The sequence below is a fragment of the Phaseolus vulgaris genome, chromosome 9 (assembly GCF_051622355.1).
Source record: "Phaseolus vulgaris cultivar YP4 chromosome 9, ASM5162235v1, whole genome shotgun sequence".
NCBI lineage: Eukaryota > Viridiplantae > Streptophyta > Magnoliopsida > Fabales > Fabaceae > Phaseolus > Phaseolus vulgaris.
This window is the reverse complement of record NC_143506.1, coordinates 20,485,657-20,512,440: the sequence shown is the minus strand read 5'-3', so window position 1 is coordinate 20,512,440 and position 26,784 is coordinate 20,485,657. Positions and strand designations below refer to the sequence as shown.

The window sequence follows — 26,784 nt, the reverse complement described above, 5'->3', positions numbered from 1 at the left end:
TTATAAACTGCTGGTATAAACAACCGGTTGTTTTGTAAAAACAATAGGTTGATTTTCTACAATCAAACTAAAAACAATTTTCTAATTGGCTGAATTGATTTCTAATTGATTGATTCCTCACTGTCTTTCAATTTACCTTCAATATTTGTAAAAATCTTTCATAAATAATTCATCCCCCTATTGTTTAAGGAGTACAATTTTAACAGTTTGATCCTCAAATAACACAACATCTCTACTTATAACAATTTTCTTCTTTATAGGATCCCACAATCTGTACCCATATTCATCCTTTAAGAACCCAAGGTATATGCACTCCTTGGCCTTCGCATCTAGCTTTTTTTCTTTCATCCTTTGCAATATGAACTAAGGTTCTGCATCCAAATACTCTCAGATGGTTGAAAAATGTCTTTTTCTTGTACCATACTTCCTCTGGAATCTCTCCATCTAGAGGTCTTAAAGGTGTCAAGTTTATGAGATCAACTGCAGTCTTTATTGCTCCACCCTCGAAAGACTTGGGGAGGCTTGCACCTTGTAACATGCATATGACTTTCTCTTCAATAGTATGATTCATCCTTTCGGCCACTCCATTCAATTGAGGAGTCTTTGGTGGTGTCTTTATCATTCTAATGTCATACATCTTGGAATAGGATTCAAAAGGATCACAATACTCTCCACCATTGTTAGCTTTCACACACTTAAGCTTTTTCCCAATTTCACGCTCCACTAGAGCATGAAATTCTTTAAATGCTGATAGTACCTGATCTTTGGTTTTCATCAAGTACACCCATACTCTTCTTGAGTGATTATCAATAAATGTGACAAAGTAGTGAGCTCCACCAAGAGATTTTTCAGATGGTGCACAAACATTTGTATGTACAAGTTCAAGTACCTCTTGTCTCCTAAAGGGATCGTCTGATCTCTGAAAATTGACTTTGCATTGTTTATCATAAATGCAATCAGTACAAGATTCTAAGGTTTGACCCTTTATATTTGGCAAGTGGTTTTTGGCGAGCATCTGGAGTGTTTTCTCACTCATATGCCCCAATCGTCTGTGCCAAACATCTTTGGACTCTGTAGCAACATTTGCTATTCTAGAACAAATTCTTCCTTGCATAATTTAAAGGGATCCTTCCTTTGAACCTATGACAATGACAAAGTTTCCTTTTTCTAGTTTCCACTTTCCAGTGCCAAAGTGGCTTATAAAACCAACATCATCAAACTTACCCGTTGAGATAAGGTCGAGACTCATTTCTAGAACATGCCTCACTTCATTTAATTCAAGCTTGTTTCTTGTGTCTATTAGTAACACAATATCACCAATACCTACAATCTTGCTTGTAACATGGTTTCCCATTTTCACAGTACCATAGTCACATTTATTGTAATTTGAAAATAAATCTTCATGTGGACTTACATGGAAAGAGGCACTAGAATCAACGATCCAAGAGCAATCACCATATGCAACATTTAGGTAATTGTCTTCTCCAATAAAATAAAAAAAAACATCATTGTTAACAACGACGATTGTAGTTGGAGTACAATCCTTCTTATTTGGATCAACTATGTTTGGATGGAAAATTCAGGCTTTCTGATCTCTCTTCAAAGATTTGCATTCATATCTCTTATGACCTTCTTTGCTACAATAATATCATATTGTTCTTGTGAGAGATTGAGAACGACCTTTGGCTTTGCTTTTGTTTCTTCCACGGGACTCATTTTTTCCACGGGTTTCACCTCTTCCTCGCTTCTCAATAACATTTGCTTCATATTGAAAATTTGTACCTCTTTCTTTCCTTCTGGATTCTTCATTCAACATAATGTTTGAAACCGTGTCCATTAAGATCTTCCCATCAAGGATTGAGTGGTTGAGCGTGACTGTGTGTCCCAACTATCAGGTAATGAACTGAGTAGCAAAAGTGCCTACGACTCATCATCAATCTTCATATCTATCTTTGTAAATTGATTGACAAGACCCTTAAATATGAATTTAAGTGCTCCATCATACTTTGACCATCCGTGTAGTCAAGTTTTACCTGTCTTCTGACAAGAGATGCTTTATTTCTTGGAGTTTTCTTTTGAATCATAGATTCAAGTTTTGACCATACATCGGCTCGGGCCCGAACGACTATACATCGGCTCGGGCTCGAATGACTATACATCAGCTCGGGCCCGAACGACTTTACATCGGCTCGGGCCTGAACGAATCGACATCGGCATGAGCCTGAACGACTCGACATCAGCCTGGGCCAAACGACTCGACCTCAGCCCGCCCGACTCGGGCCCGACATCGACCTTGGCCCGCTCAACTCGACATTGACTCGGGCCCGCTCGGCTCGACATCGGCACGGGCCCGCTCGACATCGACCCGGGCCCGGTCAGCTTGAAATCAGCATGGGCACGGTCGGCTCGACATCGGCCCGGGCGCGCTCGACTCGACATCGGTCCGGGCGCGCTCGACTCGACATCGGCCCGGGTTCGCTCGACTTGACATCGGCCTGGGCCTGCTCAACTCGACATCGACCCGGGCTCGCTCGACTCGAAATCGGCATGGGCCCGGTAGGCTCGACATGGGCCCGATCCCACTCTGCTCGATATGGGCCCGATCCCACTCTGCTCGACATGGGTCGGGCCCGGTCGGCTCGACATGGGCTCGGGTATGGTCGGCTCGACATCGGCCCGGGCCCGCTCGACTCGACATCGGTCCGGGCTCGATCGTCTTGACATCGACCGGGCCCGCTTGCCTCGACATCGATTTGGGTCCGCTCGTCTCGACATCGACCCGGGCCTTAACGACTCAAAATCGGCCCGGGCCCGCATGACTAGACATTGGCCCGAGCTTGCACGACTCGACATCGGCCCCGACCCACACGACTCAACATCGACCCGAGCTCTAATGACTAGATATCGGCCATGGCCTGCTCGGTTCGACATCGGCTCGGGCCCACTTGGTTCGACATCAGTCCGGGCTCGCTCGGCTTGACATCGGTTCGGGCCCGCTCGGCTTGACATCGGTTCGGGCCTGCTCGGCTTGACATCGGTCCGGGCCCGCTCGGCTTGACATCGGCCTGGGCCCGCTCGGCTCGACATCGGCTCAGGCCTGCTCGGCTCGACGTGGACTTGGGTCGACTTTGCTCAACCTGCGCGTGAATTGTCTTGGCTCAACCTGGATTGGGCCAAGTCAAAATCAAACCCAAAATACAATTTGGATAATCCAAAAATGTATCCAATTCATATCTAATCCATATCCAATTAAATGGATTGGATTTAAAATTCAAAAATATGGATTTGGATTTGAGATAAATCCATTTAAATGGATCAAAACTAATATGAATTTGGATAATTATGGATTAGATTTTGTAATTTGGATTTTTTTTATACCCTTACATAGTTGTTCGGATACGTGGTTGAACCGACCATCTTTAATCCCAACCATAAACTAAATCATGTGAATAGAACTTCAATATGAGTGTATCTAATGGCAAAAAAGTATGAATTAATAATATATCTTATTTATGAATATTTTCATTATTCTTAATTATTGATGAAAAATGATTGCATTACTATCTATATAGCAGGTCTTTCAGGAGACGGTCTAGAAAGAAAAGAGAACTCTAAACAAGCTGGAACTAATCAAGATCAATAGGAAGAGGAGTTAGCTATCCATTCATTTTTTTACAAAGTTCATGCCACGACGATCTATATGGAAGGGCTGTTTTGTTGATGCATTCCTGTTGAAAATTTGAGCGTTAAGTAATATTATCAATGATTTATGTAGTTGACAAAAAGTTATCCAAAATATAATAGAGGTAAATACACACTTAAAAATAGAAAAAAAAGAGGTGAATACACATTTAAAAATCGAAAAAAAATGACAGTATAAAAAAGATAAAAGAACCGCATAAAGTAGACGATACTATTAGAGACTGACCTATAAACTCAAAGATTCTTATACAAAATCAGATTCTGATTAGTTTTATTATATCATGTATTAGTGATTAGGAGGCCTTACAACCAAAGAATTAGTTAAATTATATTCTCTTTGAAATCCTCTTTTAATAAAATCATACTAACTAAAGAATACAACACAGAACTTTAAGAGGGGTTAGGTGAAAAGAGTTTGAAAAAATGATATTGTTTGGGTTTTGAATCTTTGACCTTTACACTTTTGATGGTTAAGATTTACTATGAGTGTTGTGATTAGAAAGAATCCACGTTATAGAGTTCTTAATTGAAAAAGGAAACAAGTGTTACACTTTTTGTTTTCAACAGCTGAGGATATTTTGGTAAGGATATTTTGGTGAATCTTAAGAGATGCAGATGAAGGATGAGATTGGAGCATAGATTTTTAAAACTGTAGGAGTTTGCAGCCAATGAATAGGAAGAGGCAAAAAGGTAGTGTTGTCGTGGGCAATGGATTTAAAGTGAGTGGTAGATCCAGTAGCCTTAGTTATTGTTTAATAAGAAGCAAGGAAGTTGGGGTCAAGTGTCTCCAAGATTCCCATGATTGAACAGCGTTCAAAGATATAATTTATAAACCCTAATGCCCAACCAATGGTAAAAGTCTAAAGAGTGAGCATAAAAATATCGGAGGGACAAGTTTGCAAGTGCGAAGTGGCGCATCGTCTCTCCCAACAGCCAAGGAACCACCCAAACAAAACATGGGGCTGCTTTACGTACCAAACCAAAACACGCAAATTCAATAAGCCCTCCCTAGTAACAACTTTTGCAATTCTACCAAAATCAACCCACTCTTGTACTTCTAATGTGGGATGAATCATGTCTCCAAATAATTGAGTTTTCTTCACTCAAATCGATACAAACTTTAAGAAAATATTAATGTATAATTTATTTAAGAAAATCCAGTGGCATTAGAAAGTTATCTACACATACACTGACACGGACATTGATACAACACAGACACAGAGATACGTAAAATCTCTAAAATATAAGATATCGGGACAAGAATCTATATATTATATAATTATGAATTATATAAATTGACAATAAAGATTTATATGCACAAGTACGTTTCAGATTATTTTTTGGAATAGAGATATGTTTTTCATGATTGGTTCACAATTATTTGTTTCTTATTTTTATACATTAAAATTTGAATTTTAGAAAATTAATTTTTCTTTTTTAAAATTGTGTTAGAAACGTACTATAAATGTCAAAAATCTAACAAATACTTTTTGAATTGGATACTTCACGGATATGTGTCTGATGGGTGTCATACGAGTGTCCGTGTCTGATATAAGTATCGGACACGAAAAATCATTTAAGAGGTAGAAAGTGTTAAATATATGATTTTGGAGAAGAAAATGAAAAAAAAAAAGTGTGGAAGGAGGGGGCGTCTGCTTGGAAAGAGAGAGGGGTAATGTGGGAGGTCGGGTTGGCTCTTTGATGAGGTGTGGAGTCACCTTGTGTTTGTGGTGGCTCTCTCTGTCACTCTCTCTCATTCTGTCACCCACTTTTACATGCATCTCATCTCAGCCATATAGATAAACACCCCTTTCATTCAATCTTACTATCATCCAAAATCCAAACCATATTCACCTGCACTTCTTCAATATCACTGCCTCACAAATTAATATTAATAAAAACACTAAATATATTAAGACTGTAGATATTTTCACAATCCTAAACCTTAAAAAATATATTTTTCTGAAATGTAGATCTCACTTTAAGACATAGAACAATTTTAAAATTTACTGTATTACATCGTATTTCAACTTATCATATAGCAAATATATACTCTCGCAACTTCCAAAAAAATTCGCAGATTTGCATCTAAAAAATATACATGGGATTTTTTCAGTGACTTTCTCTCTTTCACAAGTCCAAACGTACGAGGATACCACAAAAACCACATCTCTTTTGTTTTTCCTTTGATATTTTTCTTGTCCCTTCGTTTCCACCCACATCCATTCCCGCCAACTGATAAGTCACAATTGTATCTTTTTGTGAACTATTACAGATATCATATCCAATACTGGAAACTAGTGTTATATTCAGTCTGTCTTTATTTGTTTTGGGAAATTCATTTTTGTATCTTTCGCTGAATAATATTTTTTTATGGTTAAGATTGATTTACGTATACATCCAATCAAAATAAACAATTTAAAGTTGAGTCTATTTCAATTTCAAAAATTGATGTCCAAATAATTATGTTTGCTCCTATTGGTGAAAATCGATTGCAGTTCAGATATGGAAATGGCAATTCATTGGTTTGTTCTACTCTAACGATTGCACTTGATAACGAATAGGAAAAGATCCACAACCATGCATGCAAGCTAGAAGTCGCATATCATGATATATATGTTGACAAATCATTCCTAACGTACGTCTTCGGAATTCCATCAACAAGTTCACATGTACACAAGTCATTTATAATACATCTTAAGAATTTCAAATAGATGGAGACTTCCAAAACCGGATAAATCGTTAAAGAATAATAATCTCGTCTTTATAAATACCAAACATACTCACACATGTTAATGTTTTGATCTACATTTACACAAATACTTTTGAGTTTAACAAAATTTAAAGTTTGATCAAGACTTTTGACTGCACCAGAAATAAATAAAAAGAATATATACTAATTATCTTTTTCTTATTTTTTTTATAAATAATCAACTACATAATTAAAATACTTGGATGAACGAGATTTTTTATTTGTTCTCCATGTAAAGAATAAAAATAGATATGTGATTTAGGAAAATATTTTTCCACAAAACTTATCAATAATGTAAGTGTCATATTTTTACATATAAATCTAAAAAATTGGTTTTAAAAACACACATTTACTACCATAATACATTGAATTGGAGACCAAAATAAAGTGTCGAACAAATATCAGATGTTCTTGGAGTAGGTTAACACGACTGTAATTGGAAACTACTAAATTCATAAAGATTAGAGTCAGTCATACAGACACAAATGGAACACAAAATGTGTATGTGAGGACATAAATAAAACGAAAATTAGAGAGTTTGCTAGGACTGGGACGACGCAAGAAGGTAGTTGAGGCTTGTTAGGGTTGAGAGGACACAAGATGGTAGTAGAGGCTAGCTAGGGCCTAACGAATGTTGCATGTGAAGAGGACAAGTTAAGGTCAAGCCGATGCCAGCTTTTAGGTATGAGAAGTTAGAGTCTAATCAACGCTCCATTTGTCCTTTTGTTAGAGCTAAGTTAGGGTTGGGCATTCACATAAAGGTAGGAGGAAGCTAAGGTTTGGCTCTTGATAGTTAAGTGATATAGTGTCACCTGCACCCCTTTACTCTATCCCACCTATTCCTCATTCTTTTACCTTTTGTGTTGAAATCCTTTGCTACTCGTTCGTGGTTCTTTGTTTGTGGGTCAAAACTGTGTTTCTCCATTGGTTGTTCCTTCCATTTTTTGTTGCTTAGATTTGTTCTTGCTCACATTGGTTGGTCTCCATTTGTTCATTATTATGTGTGGTGGCAAAGAGAACTTGGTAGACTTAACTCTGTTTGTGGAATCCAATTTGCAATGGTGGTTGTGGGGTGAGGTAGGAGTTGTTGGATAGTTTGGAGCTTAACCGTATGTGTGTTTTTATGATTAAGTTGCTTCTTGGTTGAACTTAAGTTGGTTCTTGATTGTTGAGCTTGTGTTGCTTTTTCATGGTTATATACTTTTGGATTGAGCTGCTTCATTGGTTAGGATTCATGAAGCTTGAAGCCGATTTTGGTAGACCCTGAAAAGTTAGTTTTAAGAGTTGATAATTGATTGTAATAAGTTTGGAAAATTTAAATTTGGATTGTGTAAAAATGTTCAGTGTGCCTTAATTAGTTAGGGCAGTTAAAATTATTGGAACCCTAAATTGAACATGATTTCATCATATATTCTATCTTGGATCTACATCAAATTGTTCTTGGAATATTGAGAATTCACTGATATTGCTTGATAAAAGATATTTTATTTACATTGCAATTCGAAACTATATAATCAAGTAAACAGTTCTAGATTCTAAACAAATATCAAATTTTTTTCACTCGTATTATGCGTAGGCTAGACCAATGATAGGGTAGAACATATCAAGCTTAGCGAGGGCCTAACCCACACTAGGCTTTTTCATTTTATTGTGTAGTATTGGTTACACACTCTCTAGTTACAAAGATAAATATGTTTAACTTAGCAATGATTTAACTTTAACTATTAGTTTCCACTTAGTGAAAATTTAGCTCACTCTATTAATGGGAGTCTAACCTACGTTGTTAGCTTCCAGTCAACATGGACGCATACCACTTTATTAGCGTCTGTCTTAGTTAAGACTGAACTTATTTAATTAGTCACATACTAACACAACAAAATTAATTTTTACATATAAAATGTTTGTTTTAAAATTTATGCAAGACCCACATAAATATACAATTAGAGTCAGCTTTTACCCTTTTGAATCGTTATTAACCTCCTCTATATACTTATTTTCTTCTAGTAATTCAAGTCTATATGCTGCTTTTGCCCTTTCACTATTCTACTATATTTTTCTCCGACATATGTAAACGCATTATACCTTACAAAAATACAAAACTGAAGTTTAATGTATATTATACTTCTATTCCTACAAAGATTTATCGTAAAAGATTTAGAAGATAGCTTTGTTTTTAAAATAAACAAAAATATTGTATGATAAAATATAGTATTTGTATAATATTTTTTAAAAGAAATTGAAATCTTAAAAAATATTATAAAATTAACTTGATTACTTATTATTTTTTGGTTACTATCATGAAATTTTTTATATAAACTATTATTATTTTTCAACTGATGTTAATTAGATTTTCTTTTGTCAATATTAATAACATTTTTTGAATGATAATAAATATATTTTTTATGTATTAAGATCAATAAATCTTATTTTTAGTTGGATTTTTTTACAATGGTTGATGAAAACTTACTTCAAGATTATTTTTCCATCACTATTAGTAGAATTATTATTTTTTGTCAAAGTCAACTAATTTTTGTATTGATGTCAATAAAAATATTTTTCGATTAATGTAATTCAGAGGTTTTTAGTTAACAATAATATAAGTAATTTTCTAAGTAATGTGAAGATTACTAATCCGCTCATGAAAGTCAAAACTATTGATAAGTTGAATTTTTCTGTGTTTTCTCAACAACACTATTTTTTTACATGTTAACAAAACAACAGTATCCAAACAAACAAAAATTAATAAATTTATTTTTTATTATAATAAAATATTGAAAAAATTAAATAAATTAAATTTATATTAATTTAACTTCAATATATTTAAATTTTCTAAAAATTATAAAATCATCTGAACCCCATATTAGAGGTTTTTTGATCATGATGGGGTTATTTTTTTTGGTTTTTATCAAAATGGGGTCCGTTTAAAAAAAATTACAAATTTAGGCAAGTCGTGCCAATTCGGCACGACTTCATATGCAGAAGTTGTCCCAATTAGGCACGACTTCTGCCATGTCATACTAAAGTCATGCCAACTTGGCACGACTTCTGCCATGTCATACTGAAGTCGTGCCAACTTGATACGACTTCTGACCTGTCATGATTTTTTATTTTTTTAGTAAATTATGTAATGTTAAAAATTAATTTGATACATAATTTTCTAAGAGTGTTAGTTTTAAGGAACAAAAAATTGGATAATTGTGTATGGATTATGTTTGACGGTAATGTAATACAATAACTTGACAATTTGATTAATTAAAAAATGAAGAAAATTGTTATTGAATTTGAAAATAAATACATAAATGAAAATTTATTGTATTTGAAAAATAAATAGAGAATTATTGTTGTGAATTTGCAAAATAAATAGCTTGAGAAGTAATGATTTTGCAGAACACTAATGATGAGAAGAGATTAATTAGAACTAAACAAATTAGTAAGATTCATTACAAGATATAAAATAAAACTATAAAGTTGAACTAGAAGTAAATTATTTATTTATTCATTCAATTCAAACATGATCCATACACAATTATCCAATTTTTTGTTCCTTAAAACTAACACTCTTAGAAAATTATGTATCAAATTAATTTTTAACATTACATACCTTACTACCCAATATATAAACAATAAAATTAAAAAAAATAAAAATTATGACGTGGCAGAAGTCGTGCCAAGTTGACACGACTTCAGTATGACAGGGCAGAAGTCGTGCCAAGTTGGCACGACTTCAGTATGACAGGACAGAAGTCGTGCCAAGTTGGCACGACTTTAGTATGACATGGCAGAAGTCGTGCCTAATTGGGACGACTTCTGCATATGAAGTCGTGCCAATTTGGCACGACTTACATAAATTTGTAATTTTTTTTAAACAGACTCCATTTTGATAAAAAAAAAAAAAACCCATCATAATAAAAAAACCCATATTAAATTTAACTAGGGCAGGAAAATAGAAAAGGGGCATATTAGATTTAACTAGGGTAGGAAAATAGAAAAGGGGAAAATTTCAGATTTGCTATATCCATATGTCAATGTCATAAATCTTACAATTAATCTTTATTCTTCTAAAGTGTCTCAATTTAAAAATTAAAGTGGGGTAATGAAATGCGAGGTTAATTAAAAACTAATCAAGTGAGATTATAAAAATGAAAAAGGTACTAAATTCATTGTTTAAAATTTATAGTCAATGTATATATATATATATATATATATATATATATATATATATAATAACAAGCTAATTATTGTGTTTTGTCTTTTTCTTGTTAATTAATATGTCTCTCCTACTTTTTCATAAAATTATATCTTGGCCTTCACTTTCAATGTTCAGGCTACCGTTTATTTTATATATATTATGTCCCTCTGGTTTCTTTGCATGATATTGTCACGTACAAGTGAATTAATTAATTTGTTAATATATAAGATTATTTCAATTAATTAATAATCTTAACATAAGCTTGTAGAAAGATAATAAAATATTTTTTAAAACCCATTGCAAAAATCTCTGGTGATTTTTCTTAAGATATTTCTAGTGGATTCTTCTTAAGATGTTATTTTATAAGAAAGTTGAAGCTGAGAAGAAAGCATGAAAGAACCTAGTTGAAGCCATGTTGCTACTAGAATATACAAAAAACAAACTTTGTTTTTACTTTTTAATTTCATACTTCCTAATCATATAGAGCAAGTAAGCCTTTTTAATGTTTGTTGGAAACAGGTATTTTAAATTTAGAAGATTCACACAGATTTTTATAAGACTTACTAGGGAGTAGATTTTTAACAATTAGCTATTCTGTAAAATCACGTTTTTTTTTTCTTAAGTATAAACAGAAAAATATTTGAATTAAATAAGTTTTAATTACTTCATAAATTTGACATTTTAAATTAATTTTTTATTAAAAAAAGTCATATTGAGTGTTCAAGATATTTTTATTTTTGTATAAGTATTTATGAAATGATGTGATTGTTAGTTTTGTTTTCTCGCCTTCAACTTACCAATCAATATATTTCTCTCTTCTCCAATTTCAAGAGGAAAAACATGAGTTTATCAACAAATTAAAGATTAGAGACAAAAGTAACAACTACACAAAATCAAATGACATGATACTTATATATGATATTTTAAATACTCAATATAATCAATTTTTAAAAATAAACTCAATTGAAAATATTTAAATTTATAAAATATTTAAAATTTAATCACACAAGTACTTGTTGCATAAAACGAGATATTGTTCATTAGAGTGTTTATATAAAAGATTGTAGAGTTGAAGAGCTTCGCATTTACTTTCTACACCCCATAAATTTAAAAATTCCAATTTTACTCAAATTACATATGTAGCCATTCAATACTTCCATTCAATATCCCAATATCAAGTATTACATTGTTTTGTAATCATTCTTTCAATTACTTTAGTAGAAATTATTGAATCCCACATTTGGAGAAAAAACAAATTCTTATGAAGTGGATAAGTTATCTTACATGAACGAGTACCATATTATAAAGTTTATGGCAACACAAGATGAATTGGTTGAAAGAAACTATAATTACCCTTTTACAACAAATGAGGTACACGTACGAGACAGATGTATCCAGGTAATGTATCCAGAGAAGTGGATGAGGTATTTTTTAATAACATAATATATTTTAGATGATGTAATATAGAAATGCGTTATTATTTTTTTTATCAGAAAAAAATGAATGAATAAATAAGAGGTATTTCAGGGATACCTCAACCTTTATACAAAAGACCTACTTAAGACTATTTTCCTCCAACCTCGTTACACAAGCAAAAACCTTAACCTCTTATACAAGACACAACTATAAAGCATTAAAACTAACACCATTATAGCCTCTCTACTCATAATCTAGACCTCCTAAAAAAATTTGACAAACTTCATACAAACCAGTGGCTCAAGACACAATCAGAAAAGGAAAAACATGCCTCACGGGCTTTCGACTTTATCCAAGACCAAGCTTTCGGTTGAGACAAAGTAAAAATCTCATTATGATCTATCATGCCCGCCTCTAAAAATCCTATTATTCATGTGTTTCCATAATTCCCCTACAACTGCTATCCACACCCCCCCCAAATTTGGTTAAGGCTTTCTTTGACTCCACTCACCTTAAAGTGAGCAAAGTGCTTTTTAGGCTCCTGATGATCCATCGATGTCACCCTCATCCACTCATAACAGTTACACCACACAAGTCAGACAACTCTATATGTACAAAAAAGATTAGACGTATTTTCCTCTTCCTCCCCGCACATACAAAAAATATTATCAGTTATACAAATCCCTCTTCTCACCAAATTCGCTTTAGACGCTATTTTGTCTTCTCACCAAGTTTGAGAAGAAAAAACTGACCTCCATAGTTAACTATACACACATCTCAACCTTTATACAAAAACCTTGAGAACATCATCCAACTCTTAACATTAAATAGTCATTCCTCCATCAATACCACCCTAGAAACCATTAGAAGAATAAATGTAGAATAAAAATGTATTATGAATTCTGGATTGTACAATTCACACTGTATTTTTAAATAACATAATATATTTTATCAAATGCAATTTTAAATATAAAAATACATATAAATTATATAATTTATAATATATTATGTTATTGAAAAATATACCTCAAATTATACAATTTGGAAACTACCTGAATTTAGAAAACTTGAAATGTATTATAGAATGTATAGTCTAAATTTATGCAAATTTTGAAAAATAGATTCTGAACTCTCAATCCTTAAACTTCACGCGATGAAAATGTACAACAACAAATCAAAATTATTTACGAAAACCATCATCTTCAACAATAACACCGATACTAAGGGACAGTGAGTGACCAAGGCACTTCCTGACAACAATAAAAGATTCTGGAAACGGGTCCGAAACAAGAATTGAAGTAGCAGTGTTGCTCTACCAAAAAAGTGAATATAGATTTAAAATATATATTTCATTAAGGATAAACTGAGCATTTCACTATCTCATGGGAGTGCAAATTGAAATCATGGGTCTGTAGAAGAAATCACCCTTTAACGGATAGAATAAGCAACATAAAGCAAAAAGTAAATACGGCCCAGATTTGGGTTGTGTATTTAATGCTACAGCTTCCTAAAAAGAAGTTTATTTTCATCACTGTATTTTCAATTCATAAACTCAGTGTTTCAACTTTTGTACTTCTCACCATTTAACAAAAAACAAATTATCAGTTTTACATTAACTTAACTGTACTTCCTATAATTTCCTATAATGTAATGAATTATATCTTTTTACATAATTTTAACCTTTTAATTACAATAATTAGTGTAAGATATTTTGGAAGATGGACCAGCATAAAGTTGGTGGACAAAATTCGAATTTACCTCTATAATTTTTATGAGAATTAGTTCAAATTATTTTAATGTACATATTATAGAGAAAATTAGTTAATATATTTTTTTTAATTTATAATTTGTGTACTCCTTATATTGTAAACTTATGTAATTTTATCTTTAATTGTTTAGGTACTGTATTTAATTTCAATTCCTCACTTTTCAATTTTTTATTCTTTATGAACAATTTGTAAAATGTAATAAAAAAGTAAAACAAATTTTTAAATGTTAAATACCATAAAAAAGTTGTCTAAGAATTTTGAAAATAGATGAAGAAACAACATTTTTTTTTAAATTAACTCAAACATAATAATATAACAATATAATCAATGTAACATCATTAACCTTAAAAATAATACAAATTAAAAATTCAAATACAAATAATTTCAAACTTATTTAACGTAAAATAAAAATAATAACTAAATAAGTATGAGTGAGGAACTTTTAAAACACCAAATACACTCTTTCAAGAAAATAAATTATAAATAAAATATTATTATGTAAGAAATAAACATCAGTATATACGAATAAATAAACTAAACATACTAATATAAACAATGTATAAAAATAAATAATACACATAAAAAAATAAATTGTTCAAGTACTAATAAACTGACACAAATTTTGATAAAAGTAAGTAATAATAAATAGTTATGTAAAAAGATGATTTATTCTAAAAGGCAAGTAACTTGAATTTTATTAGTTGATATGTTAACATATGCTTTAAAAACAATATACTTCAAAATTCAAAAATCGTGTCAAGTAAAACATACCTAAAAGAAGAGATTTGCAGTGTTGGTAACGCAATGAGCAGAAGGTGTGCAATTGCTAAATCGGTAAAAGAGAAGGCAAAGTAGAGGAGAGAAAGGTCACAGTTTTGGAGGGAATGGAGATGATTAGACTTTTAGCAACGGAGGGAATAAAGACCACAACGTGATTTCATGTGCTTCCATCATTTTCAATGTTTCATTAGTTCATTCGTTGATGTTGAGAGTATACAATTCAGTATTTTGTATTGTCTAATTATTTATTAATTTATTTATAAACAAAAATCATTTGTCTATTATTTTTTAGTTATCATTAATTATTATTTATTAGTTTTTTATTATTTATTTATTGTTTATCATGTAATATTTATTTTATTTATTTTTACTTTATTTATGTATAATTATATACTCATTTAGCTATTCTAATTTTTTTAAAAGAATAATGTGCACACATGGCTAGTATTTTACAAAGCTAAAGAATTACCTCCAAATATTTGTTGTGATCGTACTCCATTAATGGCAATCTTAATTCGTATGGTGCATCTTTTAATTCAAAAATCCAGTTTTGGCAAGACTTAACTCTGAGAGTGTGAATTAATGGAAAACAAAATATTTACCATTCACATCTTAAGCTCTGAAAAGTCAACAAAAATCGCTGCCAATAAAAAAACTTCAATATGCTGTGATTTTTTTCGGTTAATCACCGGATACTAATGAATCTCTTGAACAAATAGATAAATTTATAGGACTATTCTCTTTGAATACATGTTTTCTGGTACATGCTTGTGATAATCCATTTCATGGCATTAGCGTCAGATGAAAGAAGAGAAAGGAACGAAGAGAATGGGAGTGTGAAGATAAACCCTAACAACACAAATGGGGTGATCATCACACTGTACAAGGAAGCACTGAGAAGAAGAGTATCAGAAGATCCCACCAACAACACAAAGCCACGTGGCATTGGCCATGATCGTCGTGCTCTCCTTCTTGCTTACTCTGGAGAGCTCAGAAATGAAGCCTGTCACAAGGTTTCATTACCCAAAACTAAAAGCAAGGTAATAATAATAATAATAATTAATTAATTGTGTTTCTCCCTTTTGTTTCTTCAAGTTCCAATTCAGGGAATTAAGAAAAAAAAAACTAGAATTTTGGAAATTCAGTTGGAGGGAGCACGATCTGGTGGCGCTCCTCCTCGACCAAAATGTGCAGAAATGAAGAATTCGCATCCAAACAAAGAACCCCAAATGAATTTCCCTTTTTGGTAACATCAAATTTACCATTTGCATTCACTGTTTTTTCTTCCCTATGATGTTGTGTTTCAGTGTGTTTTTGTTTCATGTGCAGAGTAAAATTAAGAACGCGTTGAAAAGGTTGTCGTGCAAAGAGATGTAGTGGCGAAAAGTGGGAAAATAGATTGCGTTATCCCTTATTTTCTGAATTAGTTACTGTCATCATCTCAGCGAGGAAACTCTTAAGTGAAAAAGTTGATTCATTCAGTGAGAAAGTTGAAGAGAAAATCACATTCATTCATTCAGTGTGTAACTGTTCACTGAATCTTCAATTTAGTCCTCAAACATTGTTTGTGCATGTTTGCCATGACTCTGATCACGGTTCACTGCAAACTACTTCAAATAAGTTTCATTTTTCAAATACTCTCAAATTATCTTTTGAATTTAGTGAATAAAAAGAATCAGAATTTAAATTTGTTACTTATCAATCTTTTCACTACAATTTGATGAGATTAGAAATAGTTCGGTGAATTTTGGGTAAACTATTTTTCGTGAGTTTATAATTGACATTTCAAGTGCCCGGCCTGAGAATAAAAAAATCCTTAAGTTAATGTGATATTGTTCGACAAATCTTTGCTATAAACCGCACAGCAGATATTTTTATACAAATAAATAAATATGATATAATGATTCATCGTGTAAGATAAATAGTCCTTTGTTGTACTAAAGAAAGTTATTTTTTATTAAAAACAAATTATTATTAGTAGAAGATAAATTGCGATTAATTATAAATATAAAAAAATAGTGTTTTTTTAACTTGTTTGAAAATTATAATCTAGAAGTGTTTTTCATGTATAAAATTACAGTAAAGGAGCTTAAAAGCACTCTAATGTAACGTATTTTTATATGAAATAGTATATTTGCTTAGAGAAAAAAAAAACAGATTTTTGTATATATTGAAAATGTAAAATGGAGAACGATAATTAAATATTTATTGAAAATGGTTATATCAAATAAGTATTTTTAAAAATACTTCATAAATAATAAACAATTTTATAGAAAAATATTACTTTTAACTACCAATAATATTATTAATTATTAAGATACTACTAGATGTACAAGAAGGGATCGTACTGAAGAAAAATCAGCATCTCTGATATATTTGTGGATATTCTTTGGTAAAATATGTAAAATATGTAAAATCTGTAATGAATATAAGTATTTTAGTTGTTCCTTTATTAATGAGACGAATATAAATATCATAATATCCTATCCACGGATACTTGATACTTATTAATTATTATTAATAAATTTTATTTATTCACATATTCTCTAAAGATTAATCATTTCTTATTTCTTTTGAATAATGTTTTCAAAAAATTAATAATAAATCTTGTAAACTAATTAAGAAAACAAAGTTTAAGATAAGAAATACTCTAAATTATTTATTCAAGTACAACCTCTCACAAAAACTAGTTTTTCAGAATATTAGAATATTAAAACAACTACTATAGAAAAATAAAAATTGAAACTTTTATTGACCAAAACATCTTAACTCGATGAGAAATTACAAAGGAATCAACTAAAAAAGTTTAGTCTTTCATACGAACACAAAACAAAAAAATACAAAGAAAAAAAACAAACTAAGAAAACCCTATGAAGTTGTCTCTTTTACTTGATACTTGTGTCTTTTTATAGGCTTTTCTGCTCCAAGGATCTTAGACAAATATTGTATTTTATATTTTGTTAACCGTTTCCAACTTTCCATAATTCTTGTATTTTACAAAAGATTTGCTTCCAATTCTGTTTCTTTGATATTATAACTTTTATTTTCTCCTCAGATTTTGTTTCCTGTTTTGATTAAAGAAACAACTTGAACTTTTGCATATCTGACTCATTCACAAAGGTAAACAATTCATTCAAAGCATTTACTCTAAAAACACAAAATTAATAGTTAAGGAACAATAAACCAATTATATGAATATTAATTAAAACAATGAATTTATTTATTATTATAATCTATTAGAGTTATTGAGTGTGAATAATATATGCTCATCAACCACCAATTGTACAAAGTAATCACCGTGCCCCATCATCTTCCTCAAAGTGATGCTCCACCACTCAACCTTATTACAAGTCTCAAGGTCGAAAGGCATCACCATGTCTTTTGTCTTGTGCAAGAAAAAATCTGAAAGATGTTCATGTAAAGAAGAACTCTTCTAAAACATCGGAGAAGAAAGATTAGGAAGATACAACCTGCTCTGTATGTATGGAGGTCCCCCACAATTCCATTCTCCTGCTTTGTTCTTCTTATGACAAGGTTGTCGCCCTTATATGTGTGCTACTAGTAATCGCTATTCAAACTGTTTTGAACAATATAAAAAGGCATATACTAAAGCAACATTTGTTTGAAGTTTGCAGCTAGAAGCAAACAATTCAAATTTTGATTTAAGCACAAGTGAATCTAAAGACAATATTGAAGTTCCTGAGCTTCTTTGCCCCCTTAGTCGCCGGCAGGTGAAAGGTTGGACAGTGGTTGAAGCCGCAAGGAAGTCTCTGAATGCCAAGAAAAGAAGTTGCATGCAAGATGACTGCTCTTTTGTGGGGAATTACAAGGAGCTTAGGAAACATGTTAGGTCTAAGCATCCATTTGCATGACCCCGAGAAGTGGACCCAATAAGAGAAGAAAAATGGAAAAAGGTTTTGAGTGTGAAAGAGAACGAAATGTTGTTATTAGCACAATTTTGTTAATAACATCATTTTGTTCTCTTTTACACTTAAACCTCTTCCATTTTTCTTCTCTTATTGGGTCCACTTCTCGGGGTCGTGCAAATGGATGCTTGGACCTAACATGTTTCCTAAGCTCTTTGTAATTTCCCACAAAAGAACAGTCTTCTTGCATGCAACTTCTTTTCTTGGCATTCAGAGACTTCCTTGCAGCTTCAACCACTGTCTAACCTTTCACCTGTCGGCGACAAAGGGGGCAAAGAAGCTCAGGAACTTCAGTATTGTCTTTAGATTCACATGTGCTTAAATCAAAATTTGAATTGTTTGCTTCTAGCTGCAAACTTCGAACCGATGTTGCTTTAGTATATGTCTTTTTATATTGTTCAAAACAGTTTGAATAGCAATTACTTGTAGCACACATATAAGGGCGACAATCGTATCATAAGAAGAACAAAGCAAGAGAATGGAATTGTGAGGGACCTCCATACATACAAAGCAGGTGGTATCTTCCTAATCTTTCTTCTCCGATGTTTTATAAGAGCTCTTCTTTATATGAACATCTTTCAGATTTTTTCTTGCACAAGACAAAAGACATGGTGATGCCTTTTGACCTTGAGACTTGTAATAAGGTTGAGTCAAAGAGTGGTGGAGCATCGCTTTGAGGAAGATGATGGGGCATGGTGATTGCTTCATACAATTGGTTGATGAGCATATATTATTCACAATCAATAGCTCTAATTATAAATTATTGAATTATAATAATAAATAAATTCATTGTTTTAATTAATATTCATATAATTGGTTTATTGGTCCTTAACTATTTTTTTTTTTAATTTTGTGTTTTTAGAGTAAATGCTTTGAATGAATTGTCTACCTTTGTGAATGTGAATGAGTGAGATATGCAAAAGTTCAAGTTGTTTCTTTGAATCAAAACCGAAAACAAAATTTTAGGAAAAGATTGGTTTTTTAGTTGTACTTCTATATTTTTGCACTAGTTTCTCACTTACTAGAATGTGGTTTCATTTTTAAAAAAATTATTTCATGTTACATAATTCTAAAATATATTTCTTATTACATGATTCAAAAGTTATTTCCAAATCTAGATTAAGTAATCTAGAACTCAAAAGTTATTCCCAAATCCAAATTTCACTAATCTGGAACACGTTTTAAAAAAAAATTATACTTCAGATTACATCTGGAAAACTTTCGAATTTATGTAATTCAAAATGTATTGTTTTGAAAAATTACTTCTAGATTCTATCAATCCCAAAAAGATTCCTATATCTCTCATATCATAAATTGACTTTCAGGTTATACAATTAAAAATATTTATAAAAAAAAAAACACATTCCAAATTAGGTAATCCAAAATATAAGTTTAGATTAGAGATTGACTAACCAAAAATGTTTTACTAGATTCAAGAATCCATATTACCTAATCTGAAAAGTACACAAACATTTCAATTAATTTGAGATGGTATAATATATCAGATTGTATAATATAGAAAATTACCAAATTTCACAATCCAAAATATATAGAAAATACACCTCCATAACCAAACCTTCAAACATTTTAACTTTTTTTACAGAGGTATTTTTGAAATTATAAAACTTATAGGTGTATCACAAGAACCTGAACCTATGGAGATGCAGGAAGAATCAGCCCATGATGGAGTACCCTACAAAATTTAAATAGACCAAAAGCCTACGACCCTAGTCCAAAAATGCATCATTTTTCGGTAGTGATCGTTTGATACCTATGACGACAGTAAAATGACGGGTAAAAGAATACCATAATTTCTAGGCCAGAACGAAGTCCAAAAAAGCATTTGCCGCATCATTTCAATCACTGCAAACAGTAGTGGGTCCAAGGGCATGCAGAATGACATCCTATATCCCTAACACTATCAAAGACGATTTATTATACAGTAATTGAAGCTGTACAGAAAGTAAATCATCATTGGAAGAATGCATCAGTTCAAAATGAAATTATTTGGACATCTTGTTGTTGTCCCCAACTTTCTGTTCAATTCATCACGTTGCATGACCGCATAAAAACCAATCCAACCTATGGGACCTAACAATCATAATGACCTGGATCTCCTAGACCTAGAAATCAGAGAGGCAATGAGCACTCTATAATTGCCTTTTGTACAGTCTATTTTAAAAAAATATAAAAACAGGGTAAGTCACGGTGCCATACCAATCTATAGATGAGATGAACTGCTATACTCTGCCAATTAAATTATAAAAAATGCTCTGGCATAGCAACAAAATCACTCATGCCAAGATCACTGGCATACTATTTGCAGAAGTGCAGCTCTTTCCCTACATTTCTGTAGTTTGTATTTGAACTTTACCTTCTTGCATTTGCTATTCTATGCCTCCGTCGTCTTCTAGTCCTTCCTAACAGTATCCTGTGTAGTCTGCGACCCGAGACAGCAGCAGAACCTGCAGATGCAACACTCTGAAAACCAAACCGATCAACATCGAAAGAATCAGCAGCACGATCCTGATTATATCTAATGTTCGGCAAAAAGTGCCCAGCTCTCCCCAAGCCAATGGACCTCACTGAGAAAAAATCATCCTCTAGATATTCATCATCTGAATCATACTCATCACTATAAAAGGCATGGTCATTTGGCTCCAGCACATAATCCCCCAGTACCATAGCCCCTGGTGTTGAAGATAAAATTGTGCTAATAACATCATTTCGTTCTCTTTCACACTCAAACCTCTTCCATTTTTCTTCTCTTATTGGGTCCACTTCTCGGGGTCGTGCAAATGGATGCTTAGACCTAACATGTTTCCTAAGCTCCTTGTAATTCCCCACAAAAGAGCAGTCATCTTGCATGCAACTTCTTTTCTTGGCATTCAGAGACTTCCTTGCGGCTTCAACCACTGTCCAACCTTTCACCTGCCGGCGACAAAGGGGGCAAAGAAGCTCAGGAACTTCAGTATTGTCTTTAGATTCACCTGTGCTTAAATCAAAATTTGAATTGTTTGCTTCTAGCTGCAAACTTCGAACAGATGTTGCTTTAGTATATGCCTTTTTATATTGTTCAAAACAGTTTGAATAGCGATTACTAGTAGCACACATATAAGGGCGACAACCCTTGTCATAAGAAGAACAAAGCAGGAGGATGGAATTGTGGGGGACCTCCATACATACAGAGCAGGTTGTATCTTCCCAATCTTTCTTCTCCGATGTTTTAGAAGAGCTCTTCTTTACATGAACATCTTTTAGATTTTTTCTTGCACAAGACAAAAGACATGGTGATGCCTTCCGACCTTGAGACTTGTTCCGGAACTTACCAACTCTCGCCATTTACAAACTGAACCTTAAACTGATCAAGGAAAACCAATCATCACTGTAAGTCTTTCAGAATGGAGAGAAAATGTAGAATAATAAATTAAAATGTTAGTCATTCCAACCACAATCATCAAATGTCTGAAGTACATATTTCACATGATACCATTAATATGACTTTGTAGAAATTTTTACAAAACCTATAGATTTCTTAGCAACAAACACGTGTAAAATTATCATAATGATTCAATCATTCTCGACAACTTTTGCAGTTACATCTAAGGCACAAATGGCAGGAGAGTATTGAGTCAAGATTAAATTAAGCATGCATTTAAATAACAAGTAGAAACACAACATTAGTTCGTTCTTGCTCACCACAATAAGCACTAATCATGTGATTCATATAGCTAATGTAATAGAGGGCTTAAAGCCCAGCAAGCTCTATCATAAGAGCCTTCACCACATTCTAACATGCAGCACAATACACAACTAAGATAAAACAGCAAACAAAACTTCATTTTACAGAAAATTGGAAATAAATTGATAACTACGGGGTAATGTGAAATTCAGAAACCATAACCCAAAATATTAAAAGAGAAATAATACATAATAAGTACATGTACAACCACTAGCTTGCAAAATTGTATAACAAGCATCGTCACTAAAAAAGACAACAGATACAAATTAAACCAAAGGTTTGTGCAACCAATCGATCTTATCATTACCTATTACATATCAGCAGATCGTCCTATGTAAATGGAATCTTAAACAAAACATACAATAGAGAGCTATGACATTGCATTCACTCAATCTTTCTCATCTTGATTCATGTATCCACACTACCAGACATCACTCATGATCTAATGATAGAAAACAATGTAGTTAAAATAGCAATTTCACCTTAAATTGGGAAGAGTGGTAAAAATCACATATTGAATGGATGGATTTTACAAAATTAAATTCATAAGTCATATCATAATCCATTAAGTCGTACCGAACTTAACAAACAAAAAACAAAAAAAAAAACACAAAAGGTAACGTACACATCAAAACCTTGCAAGGCATAATATATTAAACACAACGCAAACAGAACTACTCTAATCTTAGAATCTAGATGTCTGATCTAGAAAACGTATCACATTATAATCAGAAGGATCCACAAATAACAATCACAGGGATCCCCCCTTCCATCCCCATTCTCAGTTCCATCAACTTCATAATCCAAATAGAAGCTCAAACAGATTAACAATGGAGGAAGACAAACCAAGAATAGCAACAACTCAGAGAACAGAGGAAGATATACCAAGAACGGCAAGGGCTCAACAAACAACACAGAAGAAAAGAGTGAAGGAGACTAAGCTTCATATGATGACAAGGGTTTCACCAAATCAAACAAAATGTGCATACGGTGTTGGATGTGTCACAAACAAGAAATGAGAAATCGGCTCGGGAGAAAATGGGCCACTAGTGCCATCGCAAAATTGATGGATTTTACTGATTATGGCATTTAAATCTGGATGTAAGAGGAATTTACCTCAATGAAGAATTTACCTAGGATTTGAACTGCTGGGTGTGATTAAAATGGTAAAACCGGGGGATTTGATGATTTAAATCCCAACTTTAACTACCATGAAAGAGAATCTACATATTTTCATCCCTTCTAAACACATCTGAGTTTATGCAAATCGCAAGGTAAATCAGCACATACAAAATTACTGGGTACTTAATGGCACTCTTCTTTTTCTATATTATGATTCTAAATATCCTTTATTTGCAACACTTGATAACTATTTCAAATTTTTCATTTATATAGAGTAAGTAACAATAAATGTAATACATGTAATACGTCTAATGCTCATTCATATAAGAATAGGGTTTCCTTTCCTTATGACCGACAACACAATTTTAGTGGTTGCAAGCTGATCAAGATCTCTGAACTACGGTATTACACACAATGTGGAACCAAGTAATGATTATCAACTAGATGCTAATCATTGAACAAAAGGGTCCAAAAAAAGGTGTGAATGGAAAAGATATAAATGAAACATAAGTATAAATTATTTTTAAGAAAAATATCCTCTATCAAAACAACATTCATGACCATTTTCTAATAATGCCAAAGACTTCAAATATAAAAGAACATCATGAATTGTGAATGTGGACCCATCATGACAAAAACCAGGACAAATGGATTACGAGTTCTGATATTAATCCTACAAATTTAACCTCTGAAAAAGATATAATGCAAATCCCAACTGTCATAGAGAAAGAAATAGTCAGATCAAGTAAGGCCTTGCCAAAGTATGGCTACCAAAGCCTGGCGGCCCATTAGTTTGTTAGAAATCTTCTTTAGGCTTGGCCTGTTCTATTTAACCTGTTAGTTTGCCAAAATGTTTGCTTGTTCATTTCCACTATACCATACAATGCACATTTTTCAACATCACCTGATTTCTTCGCACTTCCATATCATTTCTCTTTTCTTTCGTCATGAAAACAGCCAACTACTTTGGTAACCACCCTCAAAAACTAGTCATTAAAGAAAGAGAACAAAACATTTAAATACTCCACTAAGCAACTCAGACAACTAAATGTGTGACTTAGGCACCCTATAATACCCAAGTTCCCCATCATAGCACCACTCCTCAACAACTTCCACCAAATGACACTTTGCTTGATGACGTTTCCCTCAACTTTCTTATTGGCCAAAACCCTCCATAACTGTTTCCAAAGGCATCGACAACCAAGTCTAAAGCCAATTTATAAGCACCCAAGCATTTGGAGAACTCAGACTTAAAAGCTAGCTATTAAGGGTAGAGAATCAAACACTTAAATATTCCACTAGGCATCCCATGCTACTCAAGTCTCTATCAGCGCTACCAAACACACCGTGAAACTATCAAACATAAACTAGTACTTCTGAAACTGAAACAAGGAAATCAATCAATACAGAGCATATCAAATGACAACAAACAATAGAATAAAAAAGTATTCGACTCAACAAGTTTCATTGTTGAGCTTGTTGAGTTATCTTAATAATCTGACATGCAGGCTTAAAACAACTACAACACACAACATTGAAAAAGGCCAACTTTGAAGACAACTATTTTATTTCCAGAAACATCGGCAAAGGTCTAATATAGTTAAGACAATTCAGATACTGCATTCATCACAATGTAATACTAGATAGCAAGCAATAAAAAACATAAGCCACGTGTTCTGCATCCTAATTTCAATTTCCACAGGTTTTTAGGTATTGCATCCAAAAAATAAAAAAGAAATTAAAAGGGGAAAAAAATAATCATTCAACATCAACGAAAAAAAATTCCAGTGTATTACCACTTTCTACAAACAAGGTTTAAAAGATGGTCCTCAACCACCACAAGATAAAGGTTTTTTAAGTGTCTCTGCAACTGCGACAAAACCACAACTTGTAACATTCCTCACAGATCTTAATCCTCAGTTTAGGAAGTCAACTGGATAAAATAATATCACATCCCGTTTTTAAGTGTCTCTGCAACTGCGACACAACCACAACTTGTAACATTCCTCACAGATCTTATTATCAAGAATCCACAGTTTAGGAAGTCAACTGGATAAAATAATATCACATCCGACAGATGCACAGGCACTAGTAATCCACCATTTTAATGAAATGAGAAAACAGAACAACCATATTCTTTTCTAACAGCACATCATCATCAAGACAACGTGAGAGCAAACTTGAGTATCTAAAATAAAATTACACTCATAACATCTGTCAATTAAGTTAACAGTGCCTTTTTGGTTCTGGAGAGAAACAATGCACCCCACGCACATATGACACAACAACAACCTGGTGGAAATTTACAGGACGTCACATCAGTCAAAGAACCGAAACGAAATTATCCAAATTCCAAATTATTGGAATTGTTCATAGTATATTTAATTTCTTTACCTCACCAGTAGAGTTTAAGTTTTCAAAAACACATTCATGCGCGGAAATCTCGGTCACAATATGGAAACAGACAATTATGTCACCGTGGCGAAATGCGGAACTAAAATGAGAGACGAAATTATAAAGAAAGGTTCAACATCTTAACACCATCGCGGAATTCAAGATCGTGAATCTGTTCTATTCTAAGCAGCGTGTACAAACGGAATCGTGAGGTGTAATTCATAAATCGAGGCCTCTGTCAAACGAAAATTTCTAAAAGCGCTTAAAGATGCAGAAACATTGTCAAGATTGCATAAAGATATGAAAGAAAATTATGAAATGGAGGCATCAGAGATCAGGAGAAGAGATTAAGAAAACCCTCGCGAGAGGGAACGATTCGGAAGATGAGTACCTGGAACCGGAATTCTCCAAGAAACGGTTAGGGAAGCGTCGTTTTGTTGAAACAGTGGAAAGGAAGGAAATCGGAGTAGTGTTCCGATCTTCGCGCTCACGCCCTCTAAAATCCGATTATAAAAAAGGCTGGCAGAGGTGACGTGTGCCGGTACTGCAACACCTAACCTACACAAGATTGGTTTCCTCTCACTTGTTCACATAAGTTCATCAAAATGAAAAGAGAAATACTGCGTTATGTGGGCTCATGAGCCTAGTTGCGTTATTTCTTTCTGCACCCCGTAGTTTACATGTGCACTGGGGTGGTTAAAAGACTAAAATCCCTTCTTGTTACACCCTCTTCTTTATGTGTTATATCTGGACTCTAGAGACGGCAATGCGGGCTGACCCGGCTTGCATAGGCCCAAAAAATGCGGGTTGATCTATTTTGTATAGGTTCAAAAATGCGAGTTGAGTTAGTCTATCTTAAACAAGGAATACGAGTTTATTTTTTTTACTAGTCCGCTCTGCATAAGAGGTATTCCATGGATATGCGGGTCTTCTTAAGGAATTTTTAAAAAAACAAAATATTAAAAATTCATTAATTATAAAATAAAATTTTC

The 26,784-nt window shown here is 32.9% G+C and overlaps 1 protein-coding gene and 2 pseudogenes across 1 annotated transcript; 1 reads left to right on the top strand and 2 right to left on the bottom strand.

Annotated features, from left to right (window-relative positions):
• Positions 1–15,354: 15,354 nt before the first annotated feature.
• On the top strand, positions 15,355–18,563 carry LOC137822283 (uncharacterized; annotated as a pseudogene).
• A 5-nt stretch (positions 18,564–18,568) lies between these two features.
• On the bottom strand, positions 18,569–19,203 carry LOC137820740 (uncharacterized; annotated as a pseudogene).
• A 1,305-nt stretch (positions 19,204–20,508) lies between these two features.
• LOC137820739 (uncharacterized) lies at positions 20,509–26,392 on the bottom strand. The gene is made up of 2 exons (XM_068624972.2): positions 26,184–26,392; positions 20,509–21,895 (listed from the first exon to the last, which is right to left on the bottom strand). The coding sequence occupies exon 2, from the start codon at positions 21,874–21,876 to the stop codon at positions 20,905–20,907; it is 972 nt and encodes a 323-aa protein (XP_068481073.1). The 5' UTR covers positions 21,877–21,895; positions 26,184–26,392; the 3' UTR covers positions 20,509–20,904.
• Positions 26,393–26,784: the final 392 nt, after the last annotated feature.

Coding starts and splice junctions, on each gene's coding strand:
- LOC137820739 (XM_068624972.2), bottom strand. CDS start 21,876: ATGGCGAGAGTTGGTAAGTTCCGGAACAAGTCTCAAGGTCGGAAGGCA.